The sequence below is a fragment of the Crassostrea angulata genome, chromosome 9 (genome assembly GCF_025612915.1).
Source record: "Crassostrea angulata isolate pt1a10 chromosome 9, ASM2561291v2, whole genome shotgun sequence".
Classification (NCBI taxonomy): Eukaryota; Metazoa; Mollusca; class Bivalvia; order Ostreida; family Ostreidae; genus Magallana; species Magallana angulata.
This window is the reverse complement of record NC_069119.1, coordinates 10,728,352-10,748,691: the sequence shown is the minus strand read 5'-3', so window position 1 is coordinate 10,748,691 and position 20,340 is coordinate 10,728,352. Positions and strand designations below refer to the sequence as shown.

The following is a 20,340-nucleotide window of genomic DNA, read 5'->3' as shown; positions in this document are numbered from 1 at the left end:
GAATCATGATTGGTTCGAATCCTACTATCTTTGGTATTTCTATATGATTTTTTTCTCAATTTTTGTAATTATACTTTTAATTTTCATAGATCAGCCACTGTCTGTCTGTCGAAAATATTGGCTTTTAAAAATTGTTTTTCTTCTATTGTGTCAAAAATAAATAGTTTGAAATGTGATTAGTTAGAGCTATGTCGTACCAGGTTCATTTGTTTTTTTCGAAAGCCGTTAGAATAATAAAAAACATTCTGAAAGTTAACAAAAAGCAATCTTAATTGGAAATATAGAATCTAATCAAGAATCAGCGATAAGTAATTAAAAAAGCGTGTTAAGGAAGAAGTCTTTACTGGTTTTCGAATTGATTAAAGTAAAAATCGTTAACTGTCCCTTAAATCAAGATAAAAGGAAATTACAATATCCTATTTTCTTTCTTTTGTACTATTATACAACTTAGCATAAAAATAGTAATCAAAGTTTAGAATCTAACAAGGACTATATTTTTAATGGGACATTGGCGTAGGAAAATATCTCATGTTTCTGAAGTTCAGAATTGCTGTAGATTCATTAGTATATTAAGCAGTTTTAAATCAATTACTTTTTGATTTTTTTTTTCAACTAATGAGAACTAATAATTAGATACTTTGGTCTAAGAACATCTTTTTAAAACATTATCTGTCGATCAGATCACATTTTGTGAAGACTCTTCATAATACGTAGAAAATTAGGAACATTTTATTTTTGACGCATAGAAATTATCTACAACATTTAGTAAATTAGAGGAAATGCAGGCTAAGAAATGTCAATTTCAGTTTAAATTTCTATTTCACTCTAGTAGTACAAGCTGATATAATTTCTGATATTCTTTAACTTCATTGAAGAATAATATATTTATATCTTAAACAGATGTCTACATAATTGCAGATAACTACATCTAGTTTTGTCATCTCTTTAGTTAAGAAAAAAAAGGTAGGGACCTTGACCGGACCTTAATGTGATAGCAAGATGGTCAAATTTGATTAAACTGATACAATCATCTGGTTTAAATTTGTAAAATGTTCATGAATTTCTTAATATAAGAAGTATGTCTAACTAGATACGATCTCGTTACGAGTAACGAGTAGGTCTTCCGTTCAATTTTTAACTGATACGATTAAAATACCAATGACATTTGAGATAACCACTCCATTTCAGATATTATATACCATCGTCAATATCCTTTAAAATGCTTAACAAAGAGTTTTGCTTTTTCACATACAGCACATTAAAGATTTAAGATTTTATTCCCCTAAAATCCCTAATTACGTCATCAATGGGTTTTGAAATGAGTTTTACAAACTGATAATGTTAAGATCAACAACTTGGTTTCTATAATGCATTGCAAAATCTCTTTTTGCCTAATTTAAGGGGCCAGCCCTTTTTTTATGAGTTCATTCGAAAGGTCTCACAAATACTAACATTGTTTGTTCTTACACTAGAATTGTTATTCATGTTTTAGATACAAATGATTGGATATTTTAGGGGCCAGCCTTCTAGATCCCTAATGGGAACAGGCATTGGTGTTTTGATTAACGGAATCGATTAGAATCACCAATGCAAACATTTTCTCTTCTACAATGCTTAACAAAATATGTCTCCTTTTCCAAACATATTGCATCAAAGTTTAAGTACTTTGGCCCCTAAAAATCCCTAATTTTTGTAATAAATGGGCGTGGCAATGATTTTACCTAATAGCTATTGTAACGATCAACAACTTTGCTTCTATAATGCATTACAAAATCTTTATCGTTTTTAAGTTATCTGTAATAGAGTTTACGAGTGTCTTGGCCCCTTATTTAAGGGGCCAGCCCCTATTTCTTGATTTCTTTGAAAATGTCTTAAGAATTCTAACATTTTTTTTTCTTACACCCATCTAAAACTGTTGATCATTTTTGAGATACAAATGATTGAATATTTTAGGGGCCAGCCCTCTATATCCTTAATGGGGACATACATTGTTATTTTGATTAATGGAATTGATTAGAATCATCAATGCAAACATTTTCTCTTCTACAATGCTTAACAAAATATGTCTACTTATCTAGATATATTGCGTCAAAGTTTAAGTTCTTTGGCCCCTCAAAATCCCTGATTTTTGTAATAAATGGGCGTGGCAATGATTTTACCTGATAGATATTGTTAGGATTAACAACTCTGCTTCTATAATGCATTACAAAATTTTTATCGTTTTTATGTTATTTGTAATAGAATTTACGAGTGTCTTGGCCCCTAATTTTAGGGGCCAGCCCCATTTTTTGATTTTGTTGGAAAGGACTTTTGATTATCTACTACTTTTATTTATATATGTTTTAATAAAATATCAACTCATAAAAAGATACAGATCAAAACGTAAGAAAATTTTGATTCGAAAATCGTACCCAATTTTCGAGCCTAGACGAGCTCAAAGAAATGGCGCTACTGGCGTAAAAAAATTGCATTGTGCACAACTTCAAACTATGGTCTACCTATCCTGAAAATTTTATATTCACATCTCTGATAGTCTCTGAGTTTATGTCTGCACAAAGTTTGTCGTAAAAACTTACAAAATCGGCCGTAAATCGGAACCGGAAGTGACGATTTCTAAATTTCAAAAAACTTCTAGAATTATGACCACTGGCAATCATCTGTGAAAAAATGGTCGAAATCGGCTGAATAATTTTCGAGAAATCGCGTGCACAAAATTCGTGGAAAAAAATAATAATAACTAGATACGACCTCGTTACGAGTAACGAGTAGGTCTTCCTTCCGATTTTTTTTTTGAGATAAAATGATACCATGAGATATCGATACAATTTCAAAATTACCTCCCCCCCCAAAAAAAAAAATTTGAAGAAAAAGAATAAAAACCCTAATTACGTCAGACATGGGCCTGACGATGACTCTTTCAAACCGATAATGTAGATATCAACAACTTTGATTTTTATAATGCATAACAAAATATTTATCGTTTTCAAGTTATTTGTAATAGAATTTACGAGTCTCTTGGTCCCTAATTAAAGGGACCAGCCCCTTTTTCTTGATTTTATTGGATAGAACTTTTGATTCTCTACTACTTTTGTTCTATATGTCTTGTCAAAATATCAACTGATAAAAAGATACTGATCAAAACATATGGAAATTTTGATTCGAAATCTGTACCCCATTTTTGTGCCTAAGCGAGTTCCAAGGAATAGCGCCACTGGTGCAAAACAACTCAATAGTGCACAACTTCAAACCATGCTCTACCTATCCTGAAAATTTCAAAGTCATATCTCTTATAGTTTCTGAGATCAACTCTGCACAAAATTGGTCGTAAAAAATTACAAAATCGACCGTAAATCCGGACCGGAAGTGACGACGACAAAAAGTTCAAGAACTTATAAAATTCAGATAATTTCCCATCATCTGTGAAAAAATTGTTCAGATCGGTTGAGTAGTTTTCGAGAAATCGCGTGCACAAAATTTGGAGAAAAAAAATAATAATAAACAGTACGAAAACAATAAGGTCTTCCGTTGGAAACGGAAGACCTTAATAATAAGAAACAGTACGAAAACTATAAGGTCTTCCGTTGGAAACGGAAGACCTTAATAACAAGAAGACTCCTTCCATAAAGGGCATTAGATATAAACTTAAAAAAGAAATTGCATTTTTTTTAAGTTTTTTGTTTGCAATATTTTTAAATCAAGATATACACATTTGACTTCCTTTGCTACCTGATATACTAGATCCAGAGATCTTGACGTGTTCTTTGTCTTGTATTGGTCGGAACTTTAATTTTAATTTTACTGCCGGAGGGTAAGATTTCTATTCCGAACCATATACCAGAATTTTTTTTCAAAATATCAAAGTAATTTTAAAAATGAAATTTTTCAGAAAAAAATAGGTGTTTTCCAAAGCATTTTGACAAGGAAACCTCGAGCAAATGTTTGCTTTAGTAACAGTTTAAACAATGATGCATAAAATTATAAGATAAAAAACCATTTATAATAATTGTTCTAAAACAGACCTTGGCTCTATATTATCAAAGGCAAAATATGAAGGACAATTGACAATACTTTTATTTATTTCCAAAATGACGATAATTTGCCCATTTTAATGACATCATAAATGAACAGCTATTAAACAAAGATGACTGATATCAAGATTTGTGTGATAGACATCTCCTGTATATTAATTTTTAATGACGATTTGGTTTTGGTTTAATACTATTTAAACAATGATTAAAATTGAAGCAGATATATGACAAAGCCAAATATTGTTTTACTTCAAAAGTTTTCTCAGGGTCACTCAGGGTTTTCTCTGTACCCTTAGCGCCAACCTTAGGGAGGGTGTGCGGCCATTTGTACATTTGAGGATAAGAATTTAAACAATTCTTAAATTGGCTTGTTTCTGCTCAAAACAGACCAAAAATGTTGCCAAAAGATATAAAAGCAATCAATATGAAAATCTACATGATGTGTTGTATGCTATATGTGCATACAATAACAGGAAAATGCCTTTTCAATCACTTAAAACAGCTGTCGAACTGCGCAGCTACAGAATTATTTTGAAGATTTACAAATCTGAAAAAATCTGAAGGAGGTTCATTGGTGTCCTATCAACAACAATTTGTTGAGAAAAAGTTTGAATCTTGCACACAAATTCAGGGTTTCGTCATTTGTTCTTTTGTCTGAGGGTTTTACAATGTAATGTTATAGGAGTGAAAGAACTATAAATCCAATATTCCCGCAGATCCCTTTTTGAAATGACTAGCTCGTTTTTATACCACACTTGATTTCTTTTAATTTTCAAATTAAAAGACAGTAATTAATACTTTTCAGTTATTTGGACAGACAACCTTTATGGAGCCAACACTTTATTTCCTTACAAGGGCTGTTTATCGTTCTACTAATATTTTTTTATGCAGCTTCTGTTCAATAAATCGGTTTTTACAAAATATTTTTTTTGTTTATCGATATTTGATATTCTGAATTTCTGGAACATAAGTGTAAATTATTGTACAGCACAGGTCGATATTTTAAGGATGAACACTTCTGCTAGAGTATTGTGTAAAACATATTGTCAATTAACTGCTACGAACTCAATGCTTTAGCGAATAACCTTTTGCTATTTGAAAAAAAAATTACACACTCATGTGGTTTAAAAAGTATCTGAAGTCTCAGTCAAAATAGGTCGTACGTGTTTGATGATGGTGCATGCGCAATGGGTTTTGCTAATCGTGGATCCCATGGCTGATTATTGCATTAAAAGGTCGTCTTGAAGAGACTGAAAGACCAACGTTAGACTACCGGTTCTTTGACGTTCAAGTTAAAGTTTTTTTTAAACATTTACAATTTACACAGAACACTTTATTAAATTTTGCATTTTTAAATTTTCAATTTGTTAACAATGCTCAAATTTACACGTAATTTCACATTAAGTCTTACGATATCAGTTTCTAAGTCGGCGTAATACATAATAATAACCTTTTAGATGTATCTCGAGAAAAAAACTGTTACCGGTTTTGTTTTATATCTATTTGTTCGAGATTGAATTTTTTGATATTTGTTAAGATCCGTATTAACTATAATATGTTATTTGTCAAATTACATGAAGAACACATGTATTTGTAATTTTATATTCACCTTGAACGCCCCTGAGAAAAAATTACACGAAATAACGATATAGTACATTTTCATGCTTGCATATCTACTTATATATATCTTCTTTCAGTGAAAGAAGAAAATATAACAGAGCAGTTAAGCGAGTCAAAAAAATATGATAAGGAGAATAACAGAGAAACACAAGAAGAGTCTGCACTATCTCCTCTCAGAATCGCTTGTGAAAATGGACAAGACAGTATGATACAATTTTTATTAGATGATGGTGGGGAAGTAAATAAACTTGACCAAGACGGACTTGGCCCGCTTTCTATATCTTGCCACAAAGGATATAACGAATGTGTACAATATCTATTGGTCAAAGGTGCAGATGTTAATTTACGTAATAATATTGGAAACAGTCCTCTCTACATAGCTTGTCAGGAAGGACATCAGGACACCGTGAAGCTTTTACTGGAAAAAGGTGCAAAGATCAATTTATGTAATGATAGTGGAGTCACTCCTCTCTACATAGCTTGTCAGGACGGACATCAGGATACCGTGCACATGTTACTGCTTAACGGTGCAGATATAAACTTATGTACCAAGACTGGAACCAGTCCTCTATTTGTAGCTTGTCAATTCGGACATCAGAGCATTGTGGAACTTTTGCTTGATAATAAAGCAGACGTCAATTTATGCACCAATTGGGAAACAAGTCCTCTCTATGTAGCTTGTCAATACGGACATAAGAGCACTGCAGAACTGTTGCTGCGCAACAATGCAGATATCAATTTATGCACCAATTGTGGAAAAAGTCCTCTCTATATAGCTTGTCAATACGGACATCAGAGCATTGTAAAACGTTTGCTGTACAACAATGCAGATATCAATTTAAGTAGCAAGAGTGACACAAGTCCTCTTATCATTGCCTGTACAAAGGGATATTACACAATTATGAAACTTTTACTGAACCATGGTGAAGGTATTAATTTATGTACTGATATTGGAGCCAACCTTCTCTGTATAGCTTGTCAATATGGACATTTCAGCATCGTGAAACTTTTACTGAACAATGGTGCCGATGTCAAATTATGTACAACTGATGGATCCTCCCCAATGACAACTGCTATTGAGAAAAAACATGATAATATTGTTCAAATTCTAAAGAAAAAACAAGTGCAGATGATTTGAATTGTTTTTGTGAGTTTTAGTGTTACCAGTTTATACACAAACACCCCACACAACAACTACTCCAAATATTTTTAAGCGGTGAGTTGGCAAAGAGTCTGTCATATTGCCGAATATTAATCTCACAGGATGGACAAAGAGAGTTATCCGGCAGTTTAAACCAAGTGGTTGTTCGACATTTTAGTCCGTGGGAAGAAAAAAAAAATTATAGTCTGTCCAAAGATATATATGCAACATGTTTGAACATTTTTTTGTAAACATACACATACTTGTGACAGAAATGCAATTGAAATAGGTAAAAGTAGAAATACACAAGATATCCTCATTAAAACAGGAACTTAAACATATTTCTAACAGAGATTTATAATGGGACATCTTTTTTTCCATAAAAAGTGAGTAAGTGTCTCGGAATACCTTTCACAATTTTTCAACGTTGCCATCCGGGTATTGTTTAATGCAGAGCCCAGTAGATTTTTTTTCTTTATTTTTAGCCGTGTATTGAAGCTACAGGGGGGCAATTTAAAAAAGAATTCTTTTAAATTGTTCATACTTTTGAATTAACATCGTTTAAACCCTGACGTATTTTTGAATATCAAGTTATGAAGTAAAATGTGATTCAATGGTATCTTTGGACAGAGTTTAGTGTACAGTAAAACTTAGTTACAAAAAGTTTTATTGGGTACTCTTAGAGTGTAAAAAGTTATACTTTGTGCAGACAAATTGAATACCACGCGTTAGCTCTTTATGATAATTCGTCTGCACATACTTGGTGTGTTCTAGGACCAACGACATAAAAAAGGCACTCAATCCTTATGTTTATATTCATATTGATGTTTATTTGTATGAATTTTGTGTATTGTCGCTTTAAAGCCATTATATATACGCTCTTACTCAGCTACATGAAACAAGCATCGAACAGTAATATTTTCATGTTGTTTAGTTTGCTTCCACAACGAAAAATGTAGTGCCAAAAACTTTGCAGATAAAAATATTTTTGTAAAAAATACGAATAGATATGATTTAGTGATTAGTTTTTACAAGTACAATTTATCATGTTAGTTTGAATTTTTAATTAATCTTTCAATAATAGATATATTCAAAACACCCAAAGACGTTTTTTTTTGTGTCCACGCGTCGTAAATAGGTTCCGTGTTTTTTCAGGAAATTAAACATCACAGATTGTCAATGCAAACATAAGGGTGAATATACACTGAATGTAAATATCAAAATATTATCTGATAAAAAAAATGCCACCAAAAAGCATGCATAAGTTATGTTGTCAAGTGTAACAATCATACAATGGTTAAAATTGAAAGACAAGAAATATTAAAAGCGTTAAAATTTGGGAAGAAATATAAGGCGTATAGTTCAACATACATTAATTACATTAATATCGATTGCTGAGTTCTATATTTACATCATTTCTTAGGCAAAATGTGGATGAGAATATGGTGTTAAACACAGGATGAACATCTGCCATTCAGTCAATTGAATGTTAAATGAATGATCTTGAAAGGTGATTGAATGGCATTGATATGCAGTCACCTTTCAGTTACCGTTCAGTCACATTATAGGTAACTTAATAGCAGAAGTTCATCCCGTGCAATTTTAAAGTGAAAGTGACTGTGATTAGACGAAAGGCACATTGATGTATTTGCAAAGAATTTAAAATTAATGCATTTGTACTATTTGTTTTATGTGGCAATGTAACACTTGATTATAACTGATAATCATTATTCAGCGTCGTTATTATATTACTTTTAAAATGTTTTAGGAAAAAAATAAAATGCTTTTACCATACCTTGTTTTGACAATTCAATAAAGTTAAAAACGTTTTAAATGCCATTGAGTCGTAATGATGAACCATAATATCCAAAAAACCTGTCGATTTAATTGATCCAAGTAAACACACTTTATGAATTGCAAAAACTAAAACATTCTAAAAAAGGGACCTTGAATTCAAGTTACAATGACTGAAGCTCAAATCTATTAATAGAATAAAAGTTACCATAAAAAAACAAAACATCTTTTTTGAATATTAAGTCAAGTTAAGGTCGGGATTAAAATTATTATATAAATACACATGCAAACAACAATTGCAGGCACATTTAAATTATTTCGAGATACAAGACACTAAAAAACAAACTACTGTTTTAGGGCAATGAAAGAGTACACTCGATATTGTTCATAAATTATAAAGGTTGCACTGACGATTTTCCCCTACTACAAACTACTTGGTATGCAAGTTCATCGCCCATAATGATTGACGAACCCAAAATTATGAAAAGTTTACTCCATTGTAAGGCATTATAACTATGCAGAGGCTAGAAGTCACAAATAGCTGCCATTAAGGTGGAATAACACACCAAGAAAGTCACTCAAATTAACAGGAAATTAATGAAAGATATAATGGTAAATAAACTGTACAAATGTCAAATAAGCGAAAAATTTGCAGTTTGGGGATAAAAATGAATATCGAAAAAAATGATTGCTGTAAGTAACAACAAAAGCTCCTTCGGGATTCGAACTCTGGATGTACAGATCACAAGTCCAATACTTTATCCAAATGACTATGGAGTAAGTTATATGCTTCAGTCCATTACATCATTTTAATAAAACGAAATATCGTTTTGATCAGCAGTCAGCCATTTTGTGATGATGTGTTATTCCACCTTAAGCCAGTAAGCTTACGGCCAACAAGGAAAATCGTCAAAGTACTGAGAGTACTCGAAAAGAAAATATATTTTACTTTATTATCGATATTCTTTAATTAATAATATGTTTTACGGTGCGACCGTTAGGGCGAGCACAGCATGTGATCAAACAATGAATTATAATAAATTAATAAAATAAAATTAACAACGTGAAATTTGAATGCCAAAAAATAAAACATACCTATTTTTCAGTAAATTTTCATTATTCATAGTTTATAAGATTTGTTATAATTTATTTATTTATATGTAGAACAATAGTTTAATCTCAGATACAATGTTGTTAAATAATAAAGATTTTAATATATAAATATTCATTGCACTGCATCTCCTCTTTTAAAGTGATTGTGATTATGATTGATTGATTGATTTCCCCCTTTTTTTTGCAGTAGACATTTTTTCTTAAACTTACATATCAAACTTGACTCATCATAGAGCTCCCCCCATGCTAATTTTTTTTTCATTTTTGTCAATTTATACATAGAAAATCGACTTACCATGGATTTGCCCCTCCACTTAAAAAAGAATGATTAATGTTTAATTTTATTTTTAGTTTACGCTTAAAAATATTTGCTTATCATGTTAAAAGAACATGGTGTTGTCCCCCCCCCCCCCCCCTGCATGTAATAAATGGAAGTGAAAATAAAGAACCATTGAACTGCTAAAGAGCTGAAGGATTAAAATTTTCATGATTTATTTTTCTTTTTGCTTGCAAAGATTTTTTGGATGAGGCTGCCATCCACCCACCCACCCCTTTTAAAAATATATAATGTATAATGTTACGTTTCAGGAAATTACCGTAATTATAGTGAATAAAATATTTGTGAGCATTCATCCAAATAAGTGCAATTTACAACTGTTTCCTGTATCTGAAGAAATGTCCTTATTCGTCAGCTGTTCTTTATCTTAGCCTTTGCAAGATTTTGAGAGGATTTTGGTCATTTCAGCAGATTTACAATAACTTCAATTAGAGTAATTTCCCCTTATCAGTGCTTATTGTGACGTCAAAGCTGACGTTGGTTAAGTGTCGTCTTACTCTTTAAAATTCCCTTGAGAAATAAACGTATGCGAAGTATACTGTTTTATTTACTTAAAAAGCATGATGTTCTTAAAATTACACATCTTATAAGCTTTTCAAAGGTTTTACTTCGATTCTCGGGAGAACGTGATGTTGGAACGTGAGGTTGGAAACCATTGGTACTATGAATTGTGGGTCAAAATTTACTGACTCCGAAAAAATATATCGGATCAATGTGTAAACGTTTGTGACGTCACACGATTATTTTTGATTGAAAGTGTACTGAGGTGAACTTTAGAGGTAACATTGACTGTATGTCGCTTACATCGTTATTGTTTTTACTGTCTAAATTTGTCTTGCTGATTCTCGTGAGAGTGTGAAGTGATAAAAATTGCCATGATTACAGGGAACTACTGGGACGATTAAAACGATGCATTACTGGTCCGATTTACTGACGCCAAAAAAAATCCGTTGAATGAATGTGCAACTAGTCCGAATTTTCTATTCACACACGCCTTGCCGGTAGAGCTCGCTTCGCGCCGGCGCTGCGCGCCGGCGAGCTGCGCTCGCTATCAAGATGATTAATTCATCAACAATTTGTTGGAGCTTTGACAACTTCGGAGGCAGTAAAAATCGCCTGGATAAGAAACATAAATGCGTCTTGTGATCAAAATCAAATCAAATATAAACCTCTTGGAACCACCTGCTGGTACCCGTACATCCCTAATTTGAGACCTTGAAATAATATCACTATAGGTCTTCTATACTGCCCTGTAATTCGTTTGAAGTATACTTTAAACAAAAGGGAGATCACAGTCCACCATTTATTACAAGCAAGCTAAATGGACATATTTAGATATGATAAAAGCCATCATTGTTATAAATATTTAGAAAGTTCCTCTTCTTAGCCTTAGTTTTTCTAAGTTCTTGTGATCAAAACCAAGGGAGCTATAAACACATAAAATGAGCCCAAACACATAAGGACTACCTAGTGGTACCCTACAGCACAGATTTGAAACCGGGAAATAATAGGCCGATATGTCCCCTACACTGACCTGTTATTTATTGTATTCAGGGACATAAATACACAGTCACTTTTCATTCCTATATCATTGTAAAATGCTATAAATGACAAACTTCGGGTGAGCAAATTGGATTTTTTTTATTGGCATGATTGAATTTCCTCGAAGCTTCACATCAAACCATGGCTGGGACATAAATATCCCAATTTAAACTTAGCATTAATATTTTCGCCGTTTTTGACTGGCTAATATTTCATTAGAATAAAATCACAAATGTTATATTTACGAAATGTTTTTGATATTTGATACATGTTGTTTCCGAGGAAGTGAAAAGACTTGAGCATAAATTTTTAAACACAAACATGTTTACCTTTGATGTTAAAAACTATCTTGCCACACTGGATGGGACGGGTTTTCTTTTTTCTTTTGGTATGTCTGTCTTTTTTGTGTTTGATAGAGTATTTGTTTGTTTGGTTTTTGTATTTGTTTGTTTGTTTTTTAAGGAGAGGGCTAATGAAATGTGAAGTAAGCATTTTTTTTTAAGTCTGTCAGGATTTTTTTTCTCCAAAATGTTCTCATTAAATTCACAAAGTATATCTAAAGATTTGTGATTGTGTAAGAAAACACACCGTATATTGTTGAAAAACCTACAAGAATGACCGCATACGCCTTTTAAATTACTTGATCATGTCTGATATATTATCATACAGTTTCATATTGCTTCATTAGACGCGTTGATTGTTTCCCATTTTTTAAAAATAAGGCTACACTTTAGTTAACATTATTTTCATAACTTATGACCCCTTATAGACATATATCAATATTGATTTGCAATAAACACAAATGCATTTATAATTCTTATGCAGGCGAGCCTTACTGTCTCCGAAGTTGTCGATGCTCTTACAATTTATGGATGCATTGATCATCTTGATATTTATTAATAATGCTTTTGATAAAGTAAAATATAAATTTCTGTTCGAGCACTCTCAGTACTTTGATGATTGTCCTTATCGGCTGTTATCTTCTAGGGATTAGTGGCTGCTGTTAGTGGGTGGTAGCATCAACCTGGTGTAATTGTTATTCAGATGACTTTATCAAATCTAAAATACCTTATTCGCAATCAAAACATTTTTTTCCGTTTCACTTAAAAAAATACATGAATTTTGACATAAAATAATTCAGAGCCGGTATTAGTCTCTGTTTTGTGCAATTATGCATATTAAAAAAAGATTCTTTATTTTTCCATCAAATAAAATATTTGTGTGTCAAGGAACCTTGAATCGAAGTATTAAGAGGGCTTGATTGTCATGGCTACAATTACGTAAGAAGAAAACCTCTGTATAAAGATATAGGAAACTACTTAATTTTAAAGCTACATGTAAATTTAAGTTGAAACGATATCTGAAGGTTAGCTTTTTGACCACCAACCTTGTGAAGAACTCTGTATAAGGTATTTTTTTACCCATTATAATTCAGTCCGTTCCTACATGGTAATCACAGATGCACTAAATTAACGTAAAGAATAAAATCTTTAATGCTAACAATCTGTAAATGATTTTATTTTTTACCTTATCAGCACATTTAGAAAAAAAATCTCTTTTTCTTATATTTGATCAGTGTTTATTATCTATTTCAGATTTACTATAGTCAGGTACTCTTCACACAATTGCTCTGAAAAAGTAAAGTTATAGTCATGATCACAAATACATGTTTTGTGCAAACCTGCTGTTTGCTTTTGGTGGGTGTTTTTGTTCAACAATATTTTTGTCGTATGTATATTTGGTACATGTTGATATTGTATATATCTTTGTTTAATATGGGGGAGGTCATTTGCTCACCTTTTATAACTAACATTCAGTGTCTGGTAATTGATATTATGACTGTTTGAACACCTCCCCTTATTGCCTAATTTTTCTTATTATCAAAAATAAATGGCAGTATATACACACAACCATGTTTTATGATTTTCTATCAATCCTAGCCAGATCACAGTAATACATAAACAACATTACAACACATAATTAGAGTATCGATGTATGTATGCATTACGTAGAAGAACACAGAACGAACGTAAAATGTTTTTTTTCCCTTTAAATTCACTTTCCCCGAGAAATGTAAATAAGAAGTATTCATATTCCTTTCTTAACTGCCTCCTTAGTCTATTTTACGAAAATATATGTCATTCTTTGACTGACAATTTATTCACCAATGAATATTGCTTATATTTATACAACAATTATTCTTCCGTGATTATTGTTCGTTAATTATCACAAACAATTTCCTCTGAGAGAGAATGTTTATTACCAATTGGGTATGAATGTGTGGGTTTTTTTGGTTTTTTTCTTTCGAGTTTTTGGGGGGTTTTGTTATTGTTATTGAAAAAATCAAGTAATTTCAAAGTCAGATACGGGGTAACCCATTTCTATTCTTGTTTACAGCGGGGGTCCTTTCTCTTCAAGACTAGTTTACACTAAGAAGGCACAGAAAATAACCTCGTCTCGCATGCCGTCGACACATAAGAAAACATTTACTTGAATTAAAAAGGACAGTTATAACGGCTTGAATAGCGTATGTAGTTATTTGAATACATGTAATAAGAAACAAAAAGCATTCTTTTTTTCGTTCAGTGCTGCAATTTTTTTATTACCTGCATGTTTTACTACCGGTGTTATATAGTGCCTTTTCCCCTTAGCCATCTTTCCCCCCGGAAAAATGGCTATATAGCAGTTCTTCCCCCCGGAAAAATGGCTATATAGCAGTTCTTCCCCCCGGAAAAATGGCTATATAGCAGTTTTTCCCCCACGGAAAGCTGACTATATAGTGGGCTTTCCCCTTTTTCATAGCCAGATTACCCCCACGGAAAACCTACTATATAGGGGATCTTCTCCCATTTTTACTTTCCGGCCATGTTAATTGCGGACCATATGTGACAATAATTTCCAATAACTGATATGATAGTAATTTCTCACAAAAAAGGATAATTATGGCATTTATTAATATCTAGAATAAAATATATGGTTTTTCAACCCCAAATATGAACTAAGGCATGCGCCTTCATAACATGCAAGTGTCATCATCGTTTATTTCACCTCTTCTCACCCCTTTTTGGAACACCTTTTACACGGATTTCGGAATACCTCGAATCTTTTTCATCTAATCAATGCTTATCTACAGTTTTGACTTCGACGTTATGAACACATAAGAACACATTTGAGTGAAAATACGCCGGTTTGAAAATTTAATTTTCCAATGTATTACCATCAATGTGAAAGCTTCTCCCAGGGAACTAACTGACCAATCTTGACTTAATTTTATCGAGGAAGGGAAGAAAAAATTGAAATGTATTACTCCCTTCGTCCAAAAGGCCATCAATTTTCAAATTAATACAGCTAGAATTGACGATCTCAAAAACAATTACTAGTATATATTTCTTCTTCTAAATATCAAACGGGAGACAGGATGCCATGATATGATGAGAAACTGAAATGTTTTAGTTTTACTTTGATTGATATGGGGTTCTTAGTCATGGTTAAAGGGTATTTTAATTATGTATTAAAAGCATGTGTAAATTTAGTGTTTACCATTTTGTTTTTAAGTTACGCATATTCATATTTTAAGCACATTTCTACGAAACGCGAGATATTATGATGTACATGTAAACTATCTAAAAAACAATGAAATGTCTTCACAACCAGAACAATGTCGGTATCTTTGCTGGTTACTTTGGAAAATGTGAAATGGAGCCTGAACTAACTTTATGTTTATATTGTCACTCACTATTTGCTAATTTTTCCCTTTTTAAGTTTGCAACGTGATTTATAAATATACAATTTTGAAAACGATGCTATATAAATCAGGATATACGATTCCATTACCTAAAAAAATTATACTATTTGTTTCTTATTTTTGCAATAAAGATTTACTTGTGTACCATATTATTTCTTCATACAATTAAACAAGGGTAATTAAAAAAAAACAAAAAACAACAAACACATATATTGTGATGAGCTAACTTTTTTAAAAATATAAGCATGTTCTTCTTATCAACTAACAAGTAAAAAAGTCGTATATGCGCTTAGGTTGGTTATTTATTTTTGATTTTCAGTTTCTCCTTTTATGAATAAAAGTTCATTGATTTATTTATCTAGTTATTTATTATGTCATTAGTCATCTTATGAATTGATTAAATGTTTTGAAAAATAATGAATTTTACGCGCGTACCTTTTTAAAACGTTTTGTTGGTAAATTAAAAAAAAAAAGCAGCAGAATTAAACGTAATTTTCAATCATTTTGATAAAGATATAAATGAGTGATTGTGTATTTTTAAATGATGTTTTTACTTTTAAATGACCGTAAAAATATGTTCATGTGGTCATCTATAGTTTTTGAGATATGGGGCCCTAAAAATACATTTTCTTTATAATTGGATTTCAAACATCGGGCTCAAAAACAACAAAGGCTCCTACCCTGCATGGGGGCTTAAATTATCGGTGTCATCTACAAGTGGTATACCACGATCACTGTGAAAATATGGTTAATTGGTCATCTCTAGAATTTGAGATTCGGGTCCCCACTTATAGAACACTATTCAGTCATTATAATGGGGTTTTAATCATCGCGCCCTGAAACATCAAGGGCCCCTACCCTGAGGGCTGAAATTTTCAGAATCATTTTCAAGTGGTAAACCACTGCCACTATAAAAATATGGTGATATGGTCTGCTCTAGTTTATGATAAATTGGACCCTTAAGAATATGCACTAAAATCATTATAATAGGATTTTAAACATCGGGCTCTGAAACATCGGAAACAAAGTTTCTCTAAAACAGAGGTTTAGCCTGGATGAAATTTTCACAAACAGACAGACAGATTGATAGATTTATAAAAAAAAATCTTAAAACATTCTCGTTTAATACAATTTCAGAACACAGAATAATGCATATAAGTGTATAACTTGTAAAACTTTTTTCAATAAATTACCTAATATAAATTAAGTTCTATGTGTAGTTCCATTACACACATGTTGAACTTGCAGCATTGTCTATAAAAATAATAAATCGGCAAAACGAAACTTTACCTGTACAGATGAATGCAGATATAAATGTATGCAACCTGGGAGTGTAGATACATTGATTTTAATCCTTACTGGATTTCCATAAAAATTTGTTATAAAATCTGAACCAAAAACGTGAGGGAGAAACCCTACTATGGGGGAAAAGCTACTATATAGTAGATTTTTCCCCCGGGGGGAAAGGCTACTATATAGTAGGTTTTCCGGGGGGAAAAACTGCTATACAACATCGGTATTAAAAAAATTCTGAGGATCATAAGTATGTCCTCTAAATTGATATTGAATTTTTGCGCATCGTTTCTTTACAGTTGTTCGTACATGTATTTGTTACCTGACATGTCTTCAAACCGTCAGACAAAGTTATATCATTTTAAACAAGAGGCCCATGGGCCACATCGCTCACCTGAACAGCGGTTCCTTGTAACATTCTATTTCGTAGCATATGCTTTTTCTATTTTAAACATTGAACCCCTTAATGGGTCCAAGGTTTATGGTTGGCTTTAACAACATAAATAGTAACATAGGAATGAAAATGTGTAGCACTGCGGCGGGACCGCACGTACACAGCCTGAAAAACTGAACGTAGAAGAGTTCCACATCAAGAGGTATACCTCTCAGACTGTACAGAACAACATCAAGAAAGATAACTCTTGGTTCCACTACATTAGAGTTTACACAATTTGAGGATCCTTGCATAGTAATCTCACAAACTGTAGCATTATAGTTCTCGAGAAAAAACTTTTTAAAAACATTTTCAATATATCTTTCTATGTTAAACTTTGAATTCCAGCTTGGGACCCCAGTATTAGTCCAGGGCCAAAGCTTTATTTATTTGGAATCTACATTATCTAAGGATGTTTGCATAGTAATCTCACAAGCTGAAGCATTATAGTTCCCTAGAAAAAGATTTTTTAATCATTTTCCCTCGTTATTTCTATGCTTAACTTTGAACACCTCTTGGGGCCACAGTATTAGATCGAGGGTCACGGCTTTTATAATTTCGAATCCTCGCTATGTGAGGAATGCTTACGTAGTTATCTGACAAATTGAAGAATTGTAGTTCTCGAGAAGAAGATTTTTAAACATTTTCTATATATACGTCTACCTTTAACTATTAACCCATCTTGGGTCCCAAGTATTAGTCGAGGGGTCACTATTTTAAAACTATCGAACCTACATTATCCAAGGTTGTATGCATAATAGTAATCTCACAAATTGCAGCATTGCAGTTCTCGAGAAGAAGATTATTTAGCATGTTACCTTTATATTTCTATAATAAACTTTGACCCCCTCTTGGGGCCCCAGTATTGGTCCGGAGGTCACTATTTTACCAATTAAGAGTCTACATAAGCCAGGGATGCATGCATAATATTTCCACAAACTATAACATGGTAGTTCTTGAGAAGGAAATTTTTAAACTGTCCTTTATATTTTTTAAAAATTTTAAATTTTGAACCCCTCTTGGTGCCCCATTATTTGTCCGGGAGTCACGATTTACAAATAAGAATATACATTATTATAGGATGTACATGTATGCATAGTAATATCCCGAACTGTTGCATTATAGTTCTTGAAAAGAAGATTTTAAAACATTTTTCCTATATATGGTAAAATTAAAACTCCTCCTGGGGCCCCCCTTTTTGTCCGGGGATCACGATTTTTACAATTTAGAATCTTCACTATGTATACAATCTTTTGTGTAAATATTGACATTTTTGGTGCATTCGTTCTTGAGAAGAAACTTTTTAACCATTTTCCTATATAGTTCTATGTTAAACTTTGAACCCCGCCTTGGGCTCCAGTTTTGGTCCGAGGGTCACGATTTCTACAATTTAGAATCTTCACTATACATAACAAAGGCCGGAACGCCCACAAAGGCCTCAATTTGACATTTTCTTAAATATAGGTATCATTAATTTAAATTTCTGTACCAATAGTCGAATATCAAATATTTTGTGTAACTAAATTCGTACATATTATAATATTTATTGCCAAGCAGACAACATACAAATACACATAAAACATAGGTTCATCAACAAAAGTTCACAATAGCCCTCGCCATGCACCAGGACACACCCGTCCTCGACCAGGGAGCCCGCGAGATAGAGATCCCTGCACGCGCTGTCTGGGTTAGGTCGTACGTACAATAAGTCCATAAATATCACAACAGTATATTTCCTTATAAAATACGTAGTGATACATTTGTAATAAAACTAATTATAACTCATCATGGTTACAAAAATCGAAGAAATTTCAAAGTTCAAAAAAAAATTATCTTCTTTCTGTTTTAAACACTCTTTGAACAAATTTTACGGGTTCATCATTTGTAAACGAAGGAAAAACATTAACAGTGTTTCCCTAATTATAATAAAACATACTTTTATTTATTCAATTCCCGTGTAAAACAAGATTATCTTTGAGATGGTTGTTTACAAATAAATCCACACCACGTGCGTTGATCTGCTGTATCTATAATGCTCAACCAAACTAGCTGCAATATTGCAACAAAATCACAAGTTAGATAAATTTATCGCTTACATTTATTTTGGAGACCGTGCCCGATAACAAATAAATTTACATATTAATTTTTATTTTTATCGAGCACGGTATCCAAATAAAATGTAAGCGATAAACTAAAATTACATTTAATGAATTTTTACACCTTATCGTATTCATCCGTCATTTCTTGATTAAACAACCTTATATACTTATGCAATGAGTTGTCATTAATCAGGGAGACACAGTTTGGTTTTTTGGTGCACAATTTAGTTGAATATATGGAACAAAAGTCATGTAAACATTTTTCCTATGTATTTCTATGTTAAACTTTGAACCCCGCCTGGGACCCCAGTTTTCGTCCGAGGGTCACGATTTTTACAATTTAGAATCTTCACTATATATACAAGCTTGTGTATTAATATTGGCATTTCTGGTGCAGTGGTTCTTGAGAAGAATATTTTTAAAGTATTTTTCGTACGTATTTCTATGTTAAACTTTGAACGATTTTTACATTTTAGAATCTTCACTATATATACAATCTTTTACGTAAAAATTGGTCTTTCTGGTGCAGTGGTTCTTAGGCAGAAGATTTTTAAAGACACGCACCCTATACTCACTGTTTTGCAATTATCTCCCTTTTGAAAAGGGCTGTCCCCTTTTTTTTTTATACAATTTATAATCCCCTTTCCATGAGGATGCTTTGTATCAATTTTGGTTAAATTTGGCGCAGTGGTTTTTGAGAAGAAGTCAAAAATGTGAAAAGTTTACAGACAGACGGACAGACAGACAGACAGACAGACAGACAGACAGACAGACAGACAGACAGACAGACAGACAGACAGACAGACAGGCAGACAGACGGACGGACGGACGGACGGACGGACGGACGGACAACGGGTGATCAGAAAAGCTCACTTGAACCTTCGGTTCAGGTGAGCTATAAAGAAGTGTATCAAAACAAATCGAAAAAAAAATCGCATATACAGCTCAAAGAAAGAAAAACTACATCGTGCTAATCAGTAATAGATCTACATGTATTAACACTGTACCGGATAATTATGCCAGTGCCGAGGTGACCTTTTTTCACCCGCTTCAGATGCAGTTTTGGAAATAGCCATAAATACCAAATGATAGACTATTATGTAGAGAGTATATAATCACTTTTGTTTTTAGTATGTTTTACCTGACAGGCGAGATATTTACCTTTACAAATTAATATCCTATAGGAAAATAATAA

The 20,340-nt window shown here is 32.4% G+C and overlaps 1 protein-coding gene across 1 annotated transcript in view; it reads left to right on the top strand.

The window, feature by feature from the left end:
- LOC128163241 (uncharacterized) overlaps positions 1-7,878 on the top strand; it is a 45,167-nt gene extending 37,289 nt beyond the window's left edge. Inside the window, exon 8 of the mRNA XM_052826784.1 lies at positions 5,726-7,878. Within this exon, the coding sequence (XP_052682744.1) occupies positions 5,726-6,786 (1,061 nt within the window). The 3' untranslated portion in view covers positions 6,787-7,878. The remainder of the gene's footprint in view (positions 1-5,725) is intronic.
- Positions 7,879-20,340: the final 12,462 nt, after the last annotated feature.